We start from the raw sequence: 18619 nt of genomic DNA, 5'->3' as shown, positions 1-18619 counted from the left end.
GGAGCCCCAGACTGATTTACCGACATCTTGAGCTTCTTCCATTTTCTAATAATTGCGCCAACAGTTGTTGCCTTCTCACCAAGCTGCTTGCCTATTGTCCTGTAGCCCATCCCAGCCTTGTGCAGGTCTACTTTTTTGATTAAGTGTGTGGACAGGTGTCTATTATACAGGTAACAAGTTCAAACAGGTGCAGTTAATACAGATAATGAGTGGAGAACAGGAGGGCTTCTTAGAGAAAAACTAACAGGTCTGTGAGAGCCGGAATTCTTACTGGTTGGTAGGTGATCAAATACTTATGTCATGCAATAAAATGCTAATAAATTATTTAAAAATCATACAATGTGATTTTCTGGATTTTTTGAATTTTATTCCGTCACTCACAGTTGAAGTGTACCTATGATAAAAATTACAGACCTCTACATGCTTTGTCAGTAGGAAAACCTACATTTGGCACCCCCAAAATGTATCAAATACTTGTTCTCCCCACTGTAGTCTAATGTGCGATTTGATGATTATTGCACTTATTTTTGCCTCAAGTCAAGCACTGCTGGATATAATCAACAAAATATGTCTGTCCAAGTTGACGGCCAACGCTTATTTTAGTCCATCACTGTTGTGTTGTGTGTCTTGCAAGCAATGCTTAACCCAGGAGTGTTCTAATGTCCCTTCCGCCACTTAACATTCCTTCATACTGCTCCATGTGTCCCACCTGTTAGCATGTAGCCCCAGGGCACATTATCCTGGTTATTATTAAATATTAATCAGTCCCCCCTCCCCCTCTCTCTTTTCCCCCCTTTCTCCCTCCCTCTCTCTCTCCCTCTCTCTCGCTCAGAGTGCCAAATGAATCTGATTCTAATTTTAGAGCACTAACATTTCTAACAGTACTTAGGGAGTTCTACTTTCTGGCCTAGGCGTGATTGTTGGCACATCTAGCACCGGGTTTAAAGGCACTGTACATTGTTTTAGAGCTGCTCTTCCTGCCAGGCTTGAGACTTTTACAGGTTGGTTGTGGGAGGGGCTATCCACTCATTTACAGATGTTAAATGTACAACCCGTATCCCAAACAGTTGTGACGCTGTGCAAAATATAAAGATGTGCAAATCATTTAAACCTTATATTCAATAGAAAATAGTACAAAGACAACCTACCAAATGTTGAAACTGAGAAATATTATTGTTTCTTGAAAAATGTATGCCCACTTTGAATTTGATGCCAGCAACTTGTTTCAAAAAAGCTGGGACAGGGCGACAGAAGACTGGAAAGTTGGGTATGGCAAAAAAAAAGGTTGTGGAACATCCCTCAAGTAATTAGGTTAATTGGCAACAGGTCAGTAACATTACTGGGTATAAAAAGCATTCCAGAGAGGATGAGCCTTTCAAAAGATGGGGAGGGGTTCACCACTCTGTGAAAGACTGTGTAGGCAAATAGTGCAACAGTAAAAGAATAACGTTTCTCAACGTAAAATTGCAAAGAGTTTGGGGTTGTCATCATCTACGGTACATAATATAATTAAAAGATTCAGAGAATCGGGAGAAATCTCTGTATGCAAGAGACAAGGCTGAAAACCAATATTGGATGGCCGTGATCTTTCCGGCCCTCAGACGGCATTGCATTAAAAACAGACATGATTCTGTAGTGGACATCACTGCTTGGGCTCAGGAACACTTCCGAAAACCAATGTCTGTGAACTCAGTATGTTTCTGCATCTACAAATGCAAGTTAAAAGGAACCATACATAAACAACCTTTTCTGGGCCGAAACCCATTTAAGTTGGACCAAGCCAAAGAGGAAAACAGTCCTTTGGTCTCATGAATCAACATTTTTAATTCATTTTGGGAATCATGGAAGCCTCCTGGCTAAAGAGGAGGGACCATCCGGCTTGTTATCAGTGCAGTTAAAAATCCAGTTTCCCTGATGGTATGGGGATGCATTAGCACATATGGGATGGGTGACTTGCACATCTGTGAAGGCACCATTAATGCTGAACAATATATACAGTGGATATAAAAAGTCTACACACCATGTTAAGATGCCAGGTTTTTGTGATGTAAAAGAATGAGACAAAGATTAATCATGTCAGAACTTGATGTGACCTATAATGTGAACAATTCAATTGAAAAACAAACCTCATCTGCCTGCAGTCCAGACCTGTAACCCTTTAAAAACAATTGGCGCATTATTTAACAAATAATAAGACAAAGGAGACCCTGAAATGTTGAGCATCTGAAATCCTATAACATGCAAGAATGGGAAAACTCAAATTCAAAATGGGCATGTGTTTCTCTGTTTCAACATTTGATATTCGGTCTTTGTACTACTTTCAATTACATATAAGAATAAATGATTTGCACATCATTGCATTCTATTTGCATTTTAAAACTTTTTGGGAAGTGGGTTTTTATGACACACTGAGTAGGGCCTATGTAGTTTATTAGGTGTACCATTCACTTCCTAAATATGTATTCATCAACAGCATAGCAAAAGTATTGCATATTGGGATGGTCAGGGTTAATGGATTTTCACATCGGCCTGTCTGTAATATTCGGGGGGGGGTCATGACCCCCCCATTCTCCCTAATTTTACATCCCTGACTCCACGGTGAATTACGTTACCGTTAGTCGACACGCAGCAGGCAGACAGGCATCAAAGGATTCTGTTACTCCTTGATATCAGCTGAGCAACGTTTTAACGCCTCAGGGCATTTGAACATTGTTGCTGGCCATGAACATCCCATCAGCAGTTCACCGTAACGTGCACACGCAGGAAACGTGCGCCCTGTCACTAGATGCGTCTATCTGATTCACTTAGATTCTCCCCCTGTTCAAGCAGTGAGAACTGTAGAAGAAACATCCAATGGTGAAACAGGTGGCTTCTTGTAGGGTTTTAAAAAATGACAGCTCAACTGTCACCAAAGTTCTCAAAATCAGTCCCTTTACCTGATCTGCAATAACAGGTCTATGCACATTTTAAGTAAAACTCAGGTGAATCCATTCAAATAAATCTTTTATTGTTATTGTAAAACAATTTACAGAGAAAGGAACATTGATAGAAACACACTCGGAAACAACACACACGCACACATTAACACACACATGCACACATTAACGTATGCACGTGCACACACACGCGCGCAGACAACACGCGCGCGCACTTCACCATGTCTTAACCCAATACACATTATTAACACATTCAAATCAATGAATTGGAATTGTTTACATTGGACTACAAAACAAGTTCATCTTACCCCTGGACATTAATACCAATATTATACATAATTATCCACATCATTCGTCTGTGGCTGTTCACAATTCCCTCATATCTCTTTAACAGTTTTTGTCTACGTATACATTATTCACGTGATGCTTCTTAGCAACACTAATGCCGTGTCTAAGAGGTTTGCTAGGGGCTCTTGGACCAAGCGCTTAATTAGAACTGAATTTCAATAGATAATCCATCCAGGATCCCAGAACAACGTATTTTTAGTTTTTTTGCCTGAGACGTCAATTGTCCTTAACATCAGTATGCACTCAAATTCCAGGAACTAGCCTAGCAAGAGTAACATCATCTGTCCCAAGACAATGCCTCGAATGGCTCATCAGAATGATGTCCTTCTCTGCAGATTGGCGAAAGGAGAGAAAAAATGGCTTCTGCAAGAAGGTAGAATTGGGAAATTAACACTTCACAATCACACTATAATTATGGTTATCCAGCACTGAATGGACAAGATTTCACGGTTCGCTCAGCAAGCTTGTTCTCTCTCTCTCTCTCCACATCTCTGTTTGGAGTCCCCGCCTCTTCTAAAAGCATATCACTGACTGACACGTCAGGCGTTCTCACAGCTATGACATCATCCCTTCACGTTCTTCTTTCCCTCGCCGGTGTCCAGCCCCCAGTCCCTCTCCCTCTCCTCGTCCAGCGGGTGGGTCTGCCTGTGCTCCCAGACACGCACCGCTCCGTCCCACTGTGGGCAGGAACAGGGGGAGAGAGACACGAGAGAGATGAGAAGAGAGAGGAGCGGATCAAAGGTAAACAATCAAAAATAACCTGGCGTCTGTATGATTTAACAAATAAGCACACTGGTTCGGTGAGATGTATTCTGAATGATGTATTCTGAACTATCCGTCTAAGACTTTTGAGCAGAGTTCATTGAATTTCAATTTCCTGAAATTGACCGAACTGAAATGCAGTGGGAGGAGTCGGCCTGAGACTCACGGAGCTGCTGATGACGCTGTCCTGGAAAGGATGCCAGCTGACATCCCTGACACACGCGTCGTGGTCGGAGAGTCTGGTCACCACGCTGCCCGTCAGCACGTCATAGACTGGACACACGCACACAATATGACCATTCGACACGTACAACACACATTTAACCACATCTCTGGCAGCATTACACGCACACACACTCACCAATGACCTTCCCAGTGGAACAGCCAGTGTAGATGAACCTCTGTCCAGTGGTGAACTCCGGGGAGAAGCGACAGCGTATGAGTGTGTGCAGAACACCGTGACCCCTGTAGGTCATCACCGAGGTGTCGCCTGTAAGCTTGTGTCTCTTCAGGGCTGACAGGACAGGCCAACAGAACAGCAAGCAAACAACAGGTCAGCGCCTGTTACTGGTCATGAATGATTAAATACACTGTGGGTACTGGACCAGTTTGACAACGGGAAAGGATCTATTGTTGTGTTCTTAAGCAAGGTACTTCATCCTAAGTGCTCAGGTAGTGAGATACATTTCTAAAAGGGGAAAAGTCAATGTGCAATTAACACTTAACGCAGGAATAATTATTTCTGGAAAAAATGGTTAAATCTAGAGTAGCGATGAGAGCCCAGGGCCAGACCAGCCCAAAACACTATACTACTGCTTCGCAAATCCTCAAAACAAATCTAGCAGTAATGGAGGAATTCCAACCATTCCAAATGAATCATCATGTATATTGTCATGTACACTTGAGTAGTATGTTAGGATGAACCATTTCAGTGCATATAAACCCACGCAGCAGGGCTTTGATGGCGGCCTACTGCCAACTCAGAACTCTCCTCCATCCTTCACAACTCACCTCTCTGGGGCACCTGCTGCCAGCGGTAGTCCCAGTTCTGCTGGGTGACGGCCATACGCGAGGCAGCCAGACCCTCCTTGGGCGAGAACTTCCTCACATCCCACAGCTTAATGGACTGGTCCTTGGAGTTGCTAATCAGGTAACGTGCATCGCCCTGCAGGACAGGAGGAGCTCGTTTAAGATGGACTTGTGGATTATTCCGGAAAGAGGCTCATTCATGGAGTCAACTCACACAGTGGTTCGTTATTACCTTGATGTTAACAGTACAACAGTGGTGGCCTGACTGAATGTTGAAACAGCACTCTAACCTGTCTGGTTACGTCAGAACACTGTATTTGTGTAAAAACAGTAAAAACTGTAATGGTAACCAGTAATTTACCTTGTATTTTAGTGGGGCTTTGGTACAGGTGACTACATGAACTCGATCTTACAGTGTATGAGGTTGAATCTGAATGTTGTACAGAGAAGTGATGACAGCACCTTGCTGTGTATGAAGGTGATGCCGTCCCTGTGCCCAGACAGCTGGCCCACAGGCTGGGGTCTGTCCTCTCGTAGTGTCCGTCTGTCCCACACTTTGCAGAGCGCATCGTCACTCCCCGAGAACAACAGCTGGGACGAGCTGTCGGCAAACGCCACCGCGTTCACGTCATCCTCGTGAGCATCAATCTTAGGGAGAGCAAGCAAGTTTATTTATGTAGCACAATTCATACATGGAAGCAATTCAATGCACTTTACAATGAAAATAAAGATTTTAAAAAATGCAATAGAATCAAAACAGTCAGATTGTTACAATTCTCTAACTCAGCTGTCTCCAAAGGGACAGCACATGAACTTCAACAGCCCAGTATCTCAATCCTCAAATTCCAGTGCTAGGATGAACCAGTCAATCCCTATGTGAGATAATCGTTGCATCAATGTCTTACTTGGCTCTCTCCAGGGGCACATGTATGCCATGTCTGTACATGTATTTTATATTCATCCTCAATTAATTACAGTTACCATAACCATTTACTGTACCACCCCGGAATCTCAATCCTCGCGCTCCAGCACTTGGATAAACTCGTCAGTCCTTTTTTGAGATTATACCCTACTTCGATGTCTAAACAGCAGCACAAGAACTTGCATTATCCGGCATCAGCAGAGTGTTACATTTACACAGAGGTTATTCCTCTGATACCACCAGAACTTGCATTACGATTGGTAAAAGATAGCAAAACAGACATATAATAACAAAATAAATCAAAGAAAGATAGATATATAAAATATATCATAAAATAACAGCATAATAAGAAAACACAGAATAAGACAATAGAAATAGAATAAAAAATTTGATAAAAACATAAAAATGTATAAAAGCTGTAAGGCTAAACAGTGCAGTTAAGTTTAAGCGCTCAGTCATAGGTGCGTGAAAAGAGAAAGGTTTTTAACCTGGATTTAAAATTGTATACGTTTGGGGCACGTCTAAGATCTTCTAGTAGTTTATTCCTGTAGTGAGCAGCATAACTGCTAAACGCTGCTTGACTGGGTTTAGTTTGGACTCTGGGCTCTACTAGCTGACCTGAGTTCATGGATCTAAGAGCCCTGCTCGGTTTACATTCTTCAAACATATCAGAAATGTATGTTTGAGTGAGATAGCGTGAAAGAGTGAGAGAGTCGGCCAGGATAGACAGGTGGGAGAAAGAGGATGAAGAGGAGAGACAGGTGAGAGGAAGAGGATGAAGAGGAGAGACAGGTGGGAGAAAGAGGATGAAGAGGAGAGACAGGTGAGAGAAAGAGGATGAAGAGGAGAGACAGGCGGGAGAGAGAATGGAGCGGTAGAGATGGCAGGGGCCCACCCAGTGAGTGGTGACATCCACAGAGGTGGTCCAATAGAAGAGAGATGGTCGGCTAAAACACACAGAGACCTTGGTGAGACGTTGACTGTCGGACGACAGAGGGAGATCGAATACACCCAGCGCCAATGTCAACAGAGACAGCAAATATGGTCTATAGGAGAATGGATGGATACACACCTTTAATGTTCTCTTATTCTGTTCACGGTCGAACACATAGAGGCATCCATCATTTGCTCTGTGAAAAAAAGTGAGTGAGAGAAGTAGGCTATTAAATGAATCTCTAACCCAAAATATCATTTACAAATATATTGGGATTTGAAATTAGGATGGATGAAGCGGGTGCACTCACCCTCCCAGTATCTCTTTCCCATCTGTGGACGCAGCCAGGGAAAAGACACAGAACCTCCTCTCATCGGGGCTATAAGAAAAGTAGAGAATGTCAACCCAGACCCCTCCCCCAAGACAACATTTACTATGGAATATAGTCTACAATTCAAGGAATTAAAGGCCCTGAGACTGCGCGGCTCTACAAAGGCCAAATCCTAACTTCAGCGTGTGCTCAACTTAAAGGTCCGTGCAAGATTTCCCTTTACATAAATTAATGAAAAACAACTCACACCCCAAAAAATGTGTTGAATCATCCCATACTCTTACTGTATGTGGCCAAAGCATGACTTGATAAAAAGGTTATACTTTGAGGAAGACTGCTGGCCTATTAGTGGCTGACTCACAATCATTTGTTTTAAACATAAATACTTCTGTTGTTAGGGTACCGCTACAATATTCCAACACAGAAAAACTGCTTTTGATCTTTTTATAATATAATTATAAGTCATATTTCATAGAAATCCGGAAAAGCTGGGCAGTTTATTTGATTCACTTTTAATTTCGTCTGAATGTACTGTTTCATTTTTTTTTTTTGGTTTTACTCAATAACGTTAGCTTTGGACACATATTTGAGTATAAGAAAAGTCAAAAACATTTTCTGGGTCTCAGACAATGGGTAACAGAATATAAACTGTCACTTGGCAATTAAGTTACAAGATAGACATCTAATTAAGATTTAGTATAAAGAGCAGGAAATAGATGGTAAATTACATGAACAAAAGAACTCAGTTGGCCTCAAAGATGAATCTAATGAATAATGACTCTAATTTAATGGGTTTCCTTTAATTCCACCACAGGCACACAATGGTAATGAATGGTTGTGATGACAGCCAACAGACATCATGCATCCTCGTCAAAAGGATTGAAGGTAGAATGGTTCATTACCTGACAGGTTAAGCAATAAGTATGAGTGGAAACACTAACTTGAGGTCCAAGGCGGTGTGGGTTTCACTATCTCCATCTACGCTGCAGACATGAACTAAAAGGGGCACAAGAAAACCCGTCAGTAGGAAATACACAACACTATACCCAATGCAATCCCTACAAGAGGCCTATAAGAGACACCTTGGGCCTTTATTCAGATGAGGGAGGCAGATGGCTAGTAATAAAAAAACATGACTTACATAGCGCTTTTCAGGGACCCAAATCATTTAAGTTAAGTGATTAAAGCGTTGGGTTTTAATCACCCCCCACCCCAGAACACAACACATGGATGTTATCTTCCGGATGACGCCCCAGGCTTACTGTAGTCAGACCAGCTGGAGTAGAGTACATTCTGAGAGTCAGGGGTGAAGCAGACGTCCAGCACACTCCAGCCAACGTCCCTGGCCTTCACGGTGCGCTTTAGATTGAAGCGCCCCCTACTTGTGTCATACAGACGAATGTTCTGGTCTGTGAAAGACAGGGAGGAGACGCACGTGTCAGGAACCGCTGCTCACCGGTCGCCGCGGGCAAGAATGGGAGATCTGTTTAGTGCTGATTTTGTACATTCACACGTAAACTGGTGTGCGGTCTTAAATGAATATGAAAATACTTCCTGACCCATCTACCTCAGTGTGCACGTCCTTACCTTGGCAGGCCGACAGGAACATGTTGCCGTCATCGCTGTACACACCGCAGAACGCTTTCTGCTGGTATGTATCTTTGTGTGCCACGTGATTGGGCAGAAAACTGGGGAGAAACAATTGCAGGTCAACACTAAGATAAATGATGCTGTAGTCAAGTTAGAACTCACCGTTTTAATGATTCTTAACTTTGTACGTAGTTTTAGGTTGTGTGCGTGTGTTTAGGTGGTCATGCTTACTGAGAGCGAATGCGACTGCACTCTCCATGAGAAAAGCTGGAGCCTCTACACCGGCCTTGTTCCCTCTGGGTGAAGAGCACAAATCAAAAGGTCACTCTCTGGGAAAATACTTTGTGTGGAACTACAGTGGCAAAGTCAGACCCAACATGACAATGATCGTAATCAATCACCTCTGTCAGCATGTGGGTGAAACTTTGCTTGCCATTCAGGCCGGACGAGGCAGTGGCCAGCAGAATCTCAGTTCGGATCTCACTCCGGTCCAACTCCTGAGTGTCTGGCTGGGAGTCCACTGACAAGACACAACAAGGCTCAGGAAGTTACCACTGGGTCATGTAAGTTTATGGTTTATGTACTAACAACACACTTCAAATCAACATACTTTTATCCCTTATTAGGTAACTTTTTAGTACATTCTAAAGTGTATTAATGGCAGTGGGCAGTAAGTGCACTGAAATATTTATGAGGGGCACTGCAGGTGATTTCAACCCGATGACCATTATATTTGCATACAAAATCACAACATTGATGTCTCAGACTGGACAGTGTAAATATATATGATTGACACTTGATGAGTGGATATTGTTCCAAAAATAAAAAATAAAAAAAAGGACACTACAACAATGACACCCAGTTTTGTTTACCAGGAGGGTTGTAGCGATCCCCTAGGCGCCCCTCCCAGGCCCCATCGCTGTCCTCGTCAGAGTCCGAGTACGACTGGACGAGCTGCAACCCTGTTGCTCCACTCCCATGGACCAGCCTCACCTGGCCCCTCCAGGTAGACAATGATAAGAAAGTAGTTACACTTTCAGAACCAGGACTTGGCTATATATCCTGTACAATAACCTGTATGCTGAGAAATTGTAAATGTTTTGACAATTACCTTTTAAATACTTCGTACTCCTGAACAGGCTTGGATCAGACAGTTCCAACTTACCTCCTCAATAGGTAAGCCAGTACTTGGGCTAAATCAACGTCCTCCTCTGCTGCTGTCAGCCTGTCAACCGACCTGCGGCCTCTGCTGTTACTATTGCTGCTGCGGTTGGAATCTGCTTCAGACTGGTCAGGGTTGCCGCTGGAGCCCTGGCCGCCGGACATCCCAGAACTAGACTGAGAGCCCATAGACCGAGAGCCTGCCAGTGAAGTCAATGATGTTGTCTATTAGAAGTTAATAAATGATAAAGAAAGCATTTTACACCGCTATCTGTTTATTATGGGTGTTGGGCAGCATGATGACGTCTAGTGTTGTGTTGTTCTAAGAATGACACAAGTAGTAGCTCGGTAACTACTACGAAATTACTTAGTTATCTAGGAATATTCAGTGGAAAAACAACAACAGGCATCATTAAGCTTCTTGCTCTAACGTTAATTATATAATTAATGATGTGCTAACCATCGCGTGTATTGTTGTCTGACCACCGTAGCTGGCTAGCTTAGCTTATACTGTAGCTACCTAACGAACGTTTGCGCTACAAGTATTTATGCGTTTGACAGTTGTTTGGAGCCGTTCTCACTGTCTGTTGATTAAGCTAAATAACTTGGCAATTATGTTGCCACCAGTCTAATTAAGTAAACAGTTATTACCTGTAGGTGATTAGATGTTTTTGCTGTCGATGTTTTCAAGATATTACTAAACCGAAGTAGCTCGCTAAGTCAGCGATGCGCCATATTGTTTACAAACTAGAGCCCCTGCGCGAGCCATAGCTGGAGCTGTGCAAGCCTCTGCCCTTTTTTTTTTACACGACTCACTCCCGCGAGAACAAGCGGACGAATTAACTGGTGCAGTTTGGCTCAATATGGTATAATTGCTGCCTGTTGAAAGACGTCTGATAAACTTTAACAACAAACAAAACTAATGCATTTGAAACTGATATGGTTGGCATTCACTTGAAAACTCTAAAATGAGGACATGTCTAAAACCGCAGGGACATAATAATTATGAGGATAACGTAGATGTCTGATGTACGAGGGGTGTTGCAACTTGGCTCTTCTTACCCTCAAGCTGTGTCGAGTTCTGACTAGTGTGGGCATTTGGCAGACGTTGATGAGTCTGGGGTGACGAGGTCACATTCAGTTACGTTTTAGAAAAATAAAATACAAAATCCGTTTAATTAAATCACCTGACTTTGCGATGGGCAATGTTTTATTTAAAAACGTAATAATATTTGTATGCTTAAAAGCATGTCTTTCAAAAACATCGGTATTTGACGTTGAGTTTCAGTCAGATCACACTAATCGCAACACGTCGGTGGACGGCAAGTCCCTGGCAAGTAGTCAGCTATTGACTGAAATAGAATGTCATAATCCCCATAAAACCTACCAAAACTTGAAAGTGGGTTTTTGCATTATTCCACCATTCATTTCTTTCATAGGGGATTTTTAGATCCACTTAGATCCTCAAATAAGCTGTTTCATGTAGGCTTACACCAATTCTGTGTTTTCGCAACTGCAGGCTTCGTCTAATTTGGCCCTCTAAGCCAGTTCCACTCAATTTTTTCATTGCAACCCTTTTAATCAGGGACTTATTCAGACTCAGGTGGGTCCAGTTAATAGTGAGGTGGAACAGAAAACCAGAAGGCTCTGGCCCCCATTGGGTTACAGTTGATGATCCCTGCGATATGGCCAAATAATGTGGACACCCCAACTACTTATTGAGTTCATGTGTTTCAGCCACGCTCATTGCTCTCAGGTGCTTAAAATCTAGCACATAGCCTTGAAATCTCCATAGACAAACATTGGCAGTACAATGGGTCGTAGTGAAAATCTCAGTGACTTTAAATGTGGCACTGTCATAGAATGACACATGTCAGAAGAGTGGCTGTTATAGCTGCAAAGGGGGGGCCAACTCCATATTAATGCCCATGGTTGTGGAATGGGAAGTCCAACAAGCTCATATAGGTGTGATGGTTGGATGTCCACATACATATAGTGTAGGCCATATAGTGTATCAACAGGTGACATGGTGACTTCTCACTATCTTCACTTATGTTTAGCCAATATTTTTTTTTAGGGTGAACTGATGCAAATATTTTGAAAAACACACCCATTGCCCTAGGGCAACACTAACCTTATTTAAAGGGAATCTAAAATCCCTTTTGGTATAAAGGAATTATGTATTTTGTTTCACATAGCATGTGCAAATAATAACAGAATATAAACACTGTGCAAGTATGAATAAAACATTGGAGAAATAAATGTTGTTCCAATGTAAAAAAACGAAACTAAAAACAAAACATAACCCAGTATGTTCTAGATTCTTGTGATGTCTAGTCACAAGAAGACTGAGACAGGAGTTCCAAAGAGGTATTACATAAGCATTTATTGGTTTCTCTTTCATTGTCAATATCCTAGTAAGCATTGTGATAGACAATGGATGATACATTCCCAATCTCTTAACTCCGTTCCCACAAAAACTGGATAAAAAACCTGATGAATGACAGATGGCAAGAATCATTAAGTGACACGGCAAGGGATTGGTCTGATTTTACTACTTCCACATGGACAGGTTGATAGTTAAATATTCTTCAGAAGTGGTTGAATTACATTGCACCAGCCCTGCAGGACATTCTGAAATGTCTCTCTAATTGTGAAAACTCATTCTAGTAATTAAATTGTTTTGATCTTATAAGATATCTTTAATTAGATCCAGTCAAAGACATGACAAACTAAAACAAAGGATTTGAATATGACATTGACAAGCTAATATTTCTCACAATACACATATGTGTACTTGTTACAATATGTGTGCACTTAATAATTTTTTATAATGCTCTGGGCAGTGTCTTTGCAGATAGACATCCATTTTTCCTTGAACCCGCTGATTGCCAGATAGACCTAAAGGGTAGGAGGGGGAGAGGGTGAATGAGGGGAAAAAATATATTTAAGTCACATGTAACACAGTAATACATTTATTTTGATAAACTGGTTGCTTTTGATCTTGCATGCTGATTGGCTGTGATTAATGTAACCAATGACACATGAGCCAGTGTGGTATATGTCTGTTCTTAAGAGCTATTGTTACGCACGATACAGCGCTTAGCCGTGGTATATATCACAAACCCCTGAGATGCCTTAATGCGCTTAGAAACCAGTTACCAACGGAATTAGGGCAGTAGAAAGTGATGTCATGTCAAATGGTTTAATATACCACGGCTATCAGCCAATCAACATGCAGTATTCAAACCACCTGGTTTTAAGTTGAGTCAATTATTATTTAATAATAATCGTGTTAATAATCTTGTCACTATTGATTTCAGTGACTGAAAACACTTTTAAAACTGTAGCATGGGAAAAGGCATTTTCAGGGACTAGGTGATAACTAGACTTGGCTAGCTAATGCTTTCATAGTAACCATCTAGTACAAAGATGCATCTTGCAATTAGCATGTACACTTTTGAACTGATTAATTGGTTAGGGAAAATGTTGCAACATAATGTCATGTTTTGGTGTTGTTTTTTTTTTTTTTTTGCTAGAAGACATTTCTTAGTTTTCCAAGTTGGTTTTCACCAATGAACCCAGTATTATGAACTACCCATTGTAACTATGCCTTTCTGGAATGACTATCAACAGAATGAGGGGAATCTACCTAAATAAAGTAAATCTTTACAAATAAACAGACTGTAATTCTCCTCCATTGTAAACATACCAAAAATATGCTTAGATTATGCAAAACTCTGATAGTAATTGTCTAAAAGTTATTTCAAAGCTATTTCATAAATATTTACTGTTGTCTTCACCCATTTAAAATGTGTCCTTGTTGAATTAAATGGAAATGTAAGTTCTGTGCTTATGCCACCTCCAGTCGAAGGGCAGTACCACAGCATTACAAATTCAGTCATGGACCCCAAGGAAGGACGATTATTTTCCAGATCAGTGCAGAGTTTACAAGACTAGCATCTACGGACCTGATGTGAGCCCAGAGTCAAGTGTCCTAATGTGGTTTTGTTGTTAAAGTGCCCATATTATGAAAAAAAAAATTATGGGTTTTGGGGTGTTCTTTTGTGTCTGTGGTGCTTCCACACGCATACAAACTTACAAAAGTACAAAAAAAAAAACATCCATGCTGTTTTGAGTGAGATATGGGTTTCTGAATGTCCTCTGTCTTCAGTCTCTGGGTGAGCTGTTAGAAAACTCCTCGGGCTGTGACGTCGCACTCCGAAAAATTTGAATATTTCCACCCTCCACCCCCTCCCAACAGAGCATACCTAATGTCGCCACCGTCTATAGGCTCCACCCACCAGGTACAGCAGTAACTTCTTCTCTGATATCTTCCATGTTGTTACTGATTCAGAAGCACCATGTCGAAGCACCACTTAAACTGTGCTGTTGTTGGCTGTAAAGAGGCGCACAAAACACTCCATCGCGTCCCAGCCGCAGAGGACAGAAGAGCGGCATGGCTTGAATTCATTTTTGAAGGCAACGTCCCTGCTACAGTTGGCAAAAAATTGTCTATTTGTGCTAATCACTTTGAGACGGGCTGTTTCTTCAACTTCGGTCAGTACAAGGCAGGATTAGCCAAGAAACTTTTGCTAAAAGAATGCGCAATTCCAACTTTGCGTGGAATACCTGCAGACGAGGGACATGTAAGTAGTTTTATACAATTAGCTGTCTTTATTTTGCAATTCTACACGAACTAACCAAGAAGTGTTTTGGCAAACTAACATTTTAGCTAGCTAGTGTTTTGCCACATAGTACAAGGTAACGCTGGGTCTCAGGTTCTGGAGGAGACTCCCCTCCTTCAATCCGATTCTGGTTTGAACATTTATCGTTGAACCATGTATGTAGGATGATGACAAATTACTGCCGCCATGTCCGCAATAACTTTCTCCGATCTGTGCTACGATCCGTTGTGCGCATGCCCAAATTACGTTAGACCGTTACTACTACGCTCTCCCCGCTAACATGGTAACAGAGTGGGCGTGGGCAAAGGAGCAGCAGCTAATGAATATGCAATGAGCAGCAGAAAAGGGACTGAAACAGAGGGTAATAGAGGGAGGGAAGAATCTTTTCCTACAAGCTATTTCCAGCAAACAACTTCAGAAACATGTTTTATGGAACTTATAGACCTATTTTAACTTGTTGAAAAGCAGTCATAATATGGGCGCTTTAAATAAAAAGGGAATATCCTGGACTGGTATATATCAGGTGATCAGTAACAAGTATAGTTTGAGCATATTGCTCTCCTTTGTTTTTTGTAATTTCATGTTACAGCTTGTTTGATGCAAATGTACTGATTATCTACTCCCGTCTCTTTCTAGACAGGAGATGACTATATTGCTTTCTCTTTGGCGCCATCTAGGCAATATCTGATATGTAAAGCTACGTTCATGAATACTTACAGACCGGGTAGTTCATTCTGAAATACAGTAGTATAAGTCACATAGGGCCAATTTCACAGACATGGATTAAGTTCAATAGAAAACTCCAATAAGCTTGTTTTTTTAGTTCTAGACTAGGCTTAATCTGGGTGTGAAACCGGCCCACAGAGTCATAATACCCATAAAATATTGCGGCACAACTGGAAAAGCGTCTCATTCCGTTTGTACACCATTCAGGCCTATTTTAGGACAGGAAAATCAAGTTCAATAGAAAACTCCATGGAGCTTGTTTTTTTTTTTGTCCTAGACTAGGCTTAATCTGCGTGTCTGCGAAACTGTCCCTGTATGCGCTCTGGATCAGGTTTTCTTCAAGCAGCTCTCTATATTTTTCTCCATTCATCCTTCCCTAAATCTCGACCAGTCTCCCAGTCCCTGCCACTGAGAATCATACTGTAGGGATGGAATTAGCCAGATAATAAGTGTTGTCTTGTTTTTGACAGATATAGAGCTTGGATTTTAGGCCCAATTGTTCAGTTTACATAATACAGAATATTTTTCCTCATGCAATCAGAGACATTCATGCAGCATGTCATATGCCTTTTACTCTGGAGTTTCTGTAGAGATTGCCGTCCTTCCGGCAGGTTCTCTGCAGGGAAACTCTGAAGCTCTTTTAAAGTGGCTAATGGATTCTTGGTCACCTCCATGACTTAGGCCCTTCTTGCCCTGTTACTGACTTTGGCAGGATGGCCAGCTCTAGGAAGATTCATGGTGGTTCCAAACTTATTTTTTCCCATAATAATGGAGCCCCCTGTGCTCTTGGGTAATTTCAATGCCATATTTTTTTTTAATACCTTCTGCAGGTCAACTCTTCGAGACAATTCTATCTCTGAGGTCTACGCAGATTTATTTGTACTTTGTGGCTTGGCTTTGCTCTGCCATTCACTGAAAAGTGTGGGATCTTATACAGATAGGTGTACATATCTGTACATATTCAATTTGCCATAGATAAACACCAATCAAGTTCAAGAGACATTTAAGGATGATTTGTCAGTATCGTGTGTAGATTAGAGGCAAAAAATATGGAGAAAGAAGCGGTCTGAATACTTTCTAAAGGCACTGCAAGGTAATATAGTTATATTCACTCACCTTCAAACATGTTGTTTTAGGATAACACCACATATTTAGTCACTCAACTACTACGAAATTATGTGACATAATGTAAAGTGATACCAAATTATATTTAAGAAGATATTAGTGAAAACCCACGTCATCCGTTAGAATGTATGCTTTCTAGTAGAAACATGTTTTGCCATGACAACGGGAAATAATAATTATTGCTTATGTTAATGACTAACTGGAATCCCCTGCTTACCTAGTCTAAGTGCTGTCTTTTCAATCTTCATTAGTGCTGTGTGAATTTCTTCTCCCTCTGGCACAATAACCTCTATCTCTCCAACACAATAGCCAAAGTCGGCTTGGTCAAGGTCCACGCGCACTCCACTCTCTTCTCCTGCCCCCTCAAAAGTGAATGAACACCTCTGTGTGGTAAACTCTGCAAAGCAAACCAGACTCAGTTCCACCAGCCAGGAATCTTTGTTTGTGGGGAAACTCTCTGCACCTTTTGTAATGGGTCTATCTTGATTGTCCACTGGGTACGTCTGGTCGGCATGGCTTCGTTCAGTCTTTTGGTCCCCATTGCCCGCTTTCACAACCTCTCTCACTTTCAATTGAATTTGGGGGAGATTGGATATCTCTTTATAGCGTGAACAAAGTTCTGCCGTCTGAGAATCTCTGCCTCCGTCTCCTCCCTTGGTATCTGTAGGGCATTTGAGTTCCCAACTCCCCTGGCGACAACGTAGCCAGATATCTCTCAAGGTGAGGTGGAAATCTGGGGTGTCAAAATACTGGTCTTTGAATTGTTTCTGACCAATACACACCGCTAGTGAGACAAAAAAGTAGCCAGGAAGAAGGAGTGCATAAAATGAATTGTATGTACTCAAAAGGTAATCAGAGCCCTTGTATGTAAATGAACACAGACTACATTTTAGATTTAATAACATCACTAGCATTATACTATAATTAGTCTAGTAATTGGCTCACATTACACACCTGAATTGTATATTTTAGTAATTTAAAAGACACTTATTCACAGCAATGGCTAGGTGGTACAACCCCACATAGTTATAGTAAATACGTTGTAGTCATTGCCATAAGGAACTGTGTACTCTACATTGTAAGCAGCTTAGATCTAAGTACATTTTTCACAATTAACTTGAGAGAGTGAATTCTGAGTTATAGAGAAACCTTGTGACTTGGAGGCTACATACCCATCTCTTCCAACTGTTTCTGAATGCCAGGTTCGCAGACAAATTTCCTCTCCACTTCCACACTCATTGTACTCTGTAAATAAAATATAAATTCTACATCAGAATGGTCTCTACGAAATAAATCAGAACATCTCACAGCTAACATTACATGAAAAGTTAGATTTAGAAAATTGTTGTTGTGGTTACGTATTCATTGGACTTGCTACCAAGAGTAAATGTATATGTAATATAGACAAAGTGCGTGACCGAGCAACCAGCTACAATAGTATATTTCATTATAGCTGCGTTACCGCTTACCTCCAATTACCGACCTCAACAGAGATTCAAAAATCTTTTACGATAGGTTTCAGATTTTGATTGACCGTTCCCAAATCCCTTCAAAAGGTATTTTATACAGGCATCGGACAGACACCTAGAGTACTGCATTCTCGAGCGTCATAGTCCGTCATAATAACGCAGAGCAAGTAAATTACAGAGATTGTGAAACCATTGTGCCACCGTTTTAAACCTTTAATCTCTACTCGTTATATCTTTGTCATAAGCGAAAACCACAATCTTTGTAAATAATTAAATAACGCGTTATCACGCAATAAGCTGTACAGTCATATGTAAGGACTAGGTGTACGTAAATGTGACCTAATTGGATATAGGGGTCCTATTAGGCCTAATTAGTGCCACTCATCGAATAACATGCATTTTATGGATTCAGAAACAAAACAGCAAAGAATTGCTGTAGACATTGTCTCACTCACAATATGTACAAATAAATACAAAACGTTACACAACATGAGTGGCTTGATAGATGTCATACAAATGTTGTGATTGTTTAAAGTTTCAATCACATATTATTCGCTCTGTTCGTTTATTTTCATCTTTATCTGATGACCTGCATACA

General features: G+C 41.3%; 2 protein-coding genes across 3 annotated transcripts; both read right to left on the bottom strand.

Moving 5' to 3' along the window:
• Positions 1–3483: 3483 nt before the first annotated feature.
• On the bottom strand, positions 3484–10882 carry dcaf11 (ddb1 and cul4 associated factor 11). Of its 2 annotated transcripts, none has more exons than XM_010885737.4 (15): positions 10665–10882; positions 10018–10213; positions 9725–9852; positions 9254–9372; positions 9084–9148; positions 8850–8950; positions 8525–8671; positions 8204–8258; positions 7242–7310; positions 7070–7127; positions 5538–5723; positions 5058–5211; positions 4408–4560; positions 4213–4319; positions 3484–3961 (listed from the first exon to the last, which is right to left on the bottom strand). In XM_010885737.4, the coding sequence occupies exons 2-15, from the start codon at positions 10200–10202 to the stop codon at positions 3848–3850; spliced, it is 1641 nt and encodes a 546-aa protein (XP_010884039.1). In that variant the 5' UTR covers positions 10203–10213; positions 10665–10882; the 3' UTR covers positions 3484–3847. The 2 variants fall into 2 exon arrangements, with proteins under 2 accessions (XP_010884039.1, XP_010884038.1); XM_010885736.5 differs by having other exon boundaries at positions 10018–10238; positions 10665–10880.
• A 1498-nt stretch (positions 10883–12380) lies between these two features.
• On the bottom strand, positions 12381–18220 carry thtpa (thiamine triphosphatase). The gene is made up of 4 exons (XM_010885734.4): positions 18022–18220; positions 17725–17797; positions 16770–17336; positions 12381–12914 (listed from the first exon to the last, which is right to left on the bottom strand). Exons 2-4 carry the CDS (start codon positions 17789–17791, stop codon positions 12814–12816), a joined length of 735 nt encoding a protein of 244 aa, XP_010884036.2. The 5' UTR covers positions 17792–17797; positions 18022–18220; the 3' UTR covers positions 12381–12813.
• Positions 18221–18619: the final 399 nt, after the last annotated feature.

This window comes from Esox lucius, chromosome 21, assembly GCF_011004845.1.
Source record: "Esox lucius isolate fEsoLuc1 chromosome 21, fEsoLuc1.pri, whole genome shotgun sequence".
In the NCBI taxonomy this organism is placed as follows: Eukaryota; Metazoa; Chordata; class Actinopteri; order Esociformes; family Esocidae; genus Esox; species Esox lucius.
The sequence above is the reverse complement of the archived record's forward strand: the minus strand, read 5'-3'. Positions and strand labels throughout refer to the sequence as shown.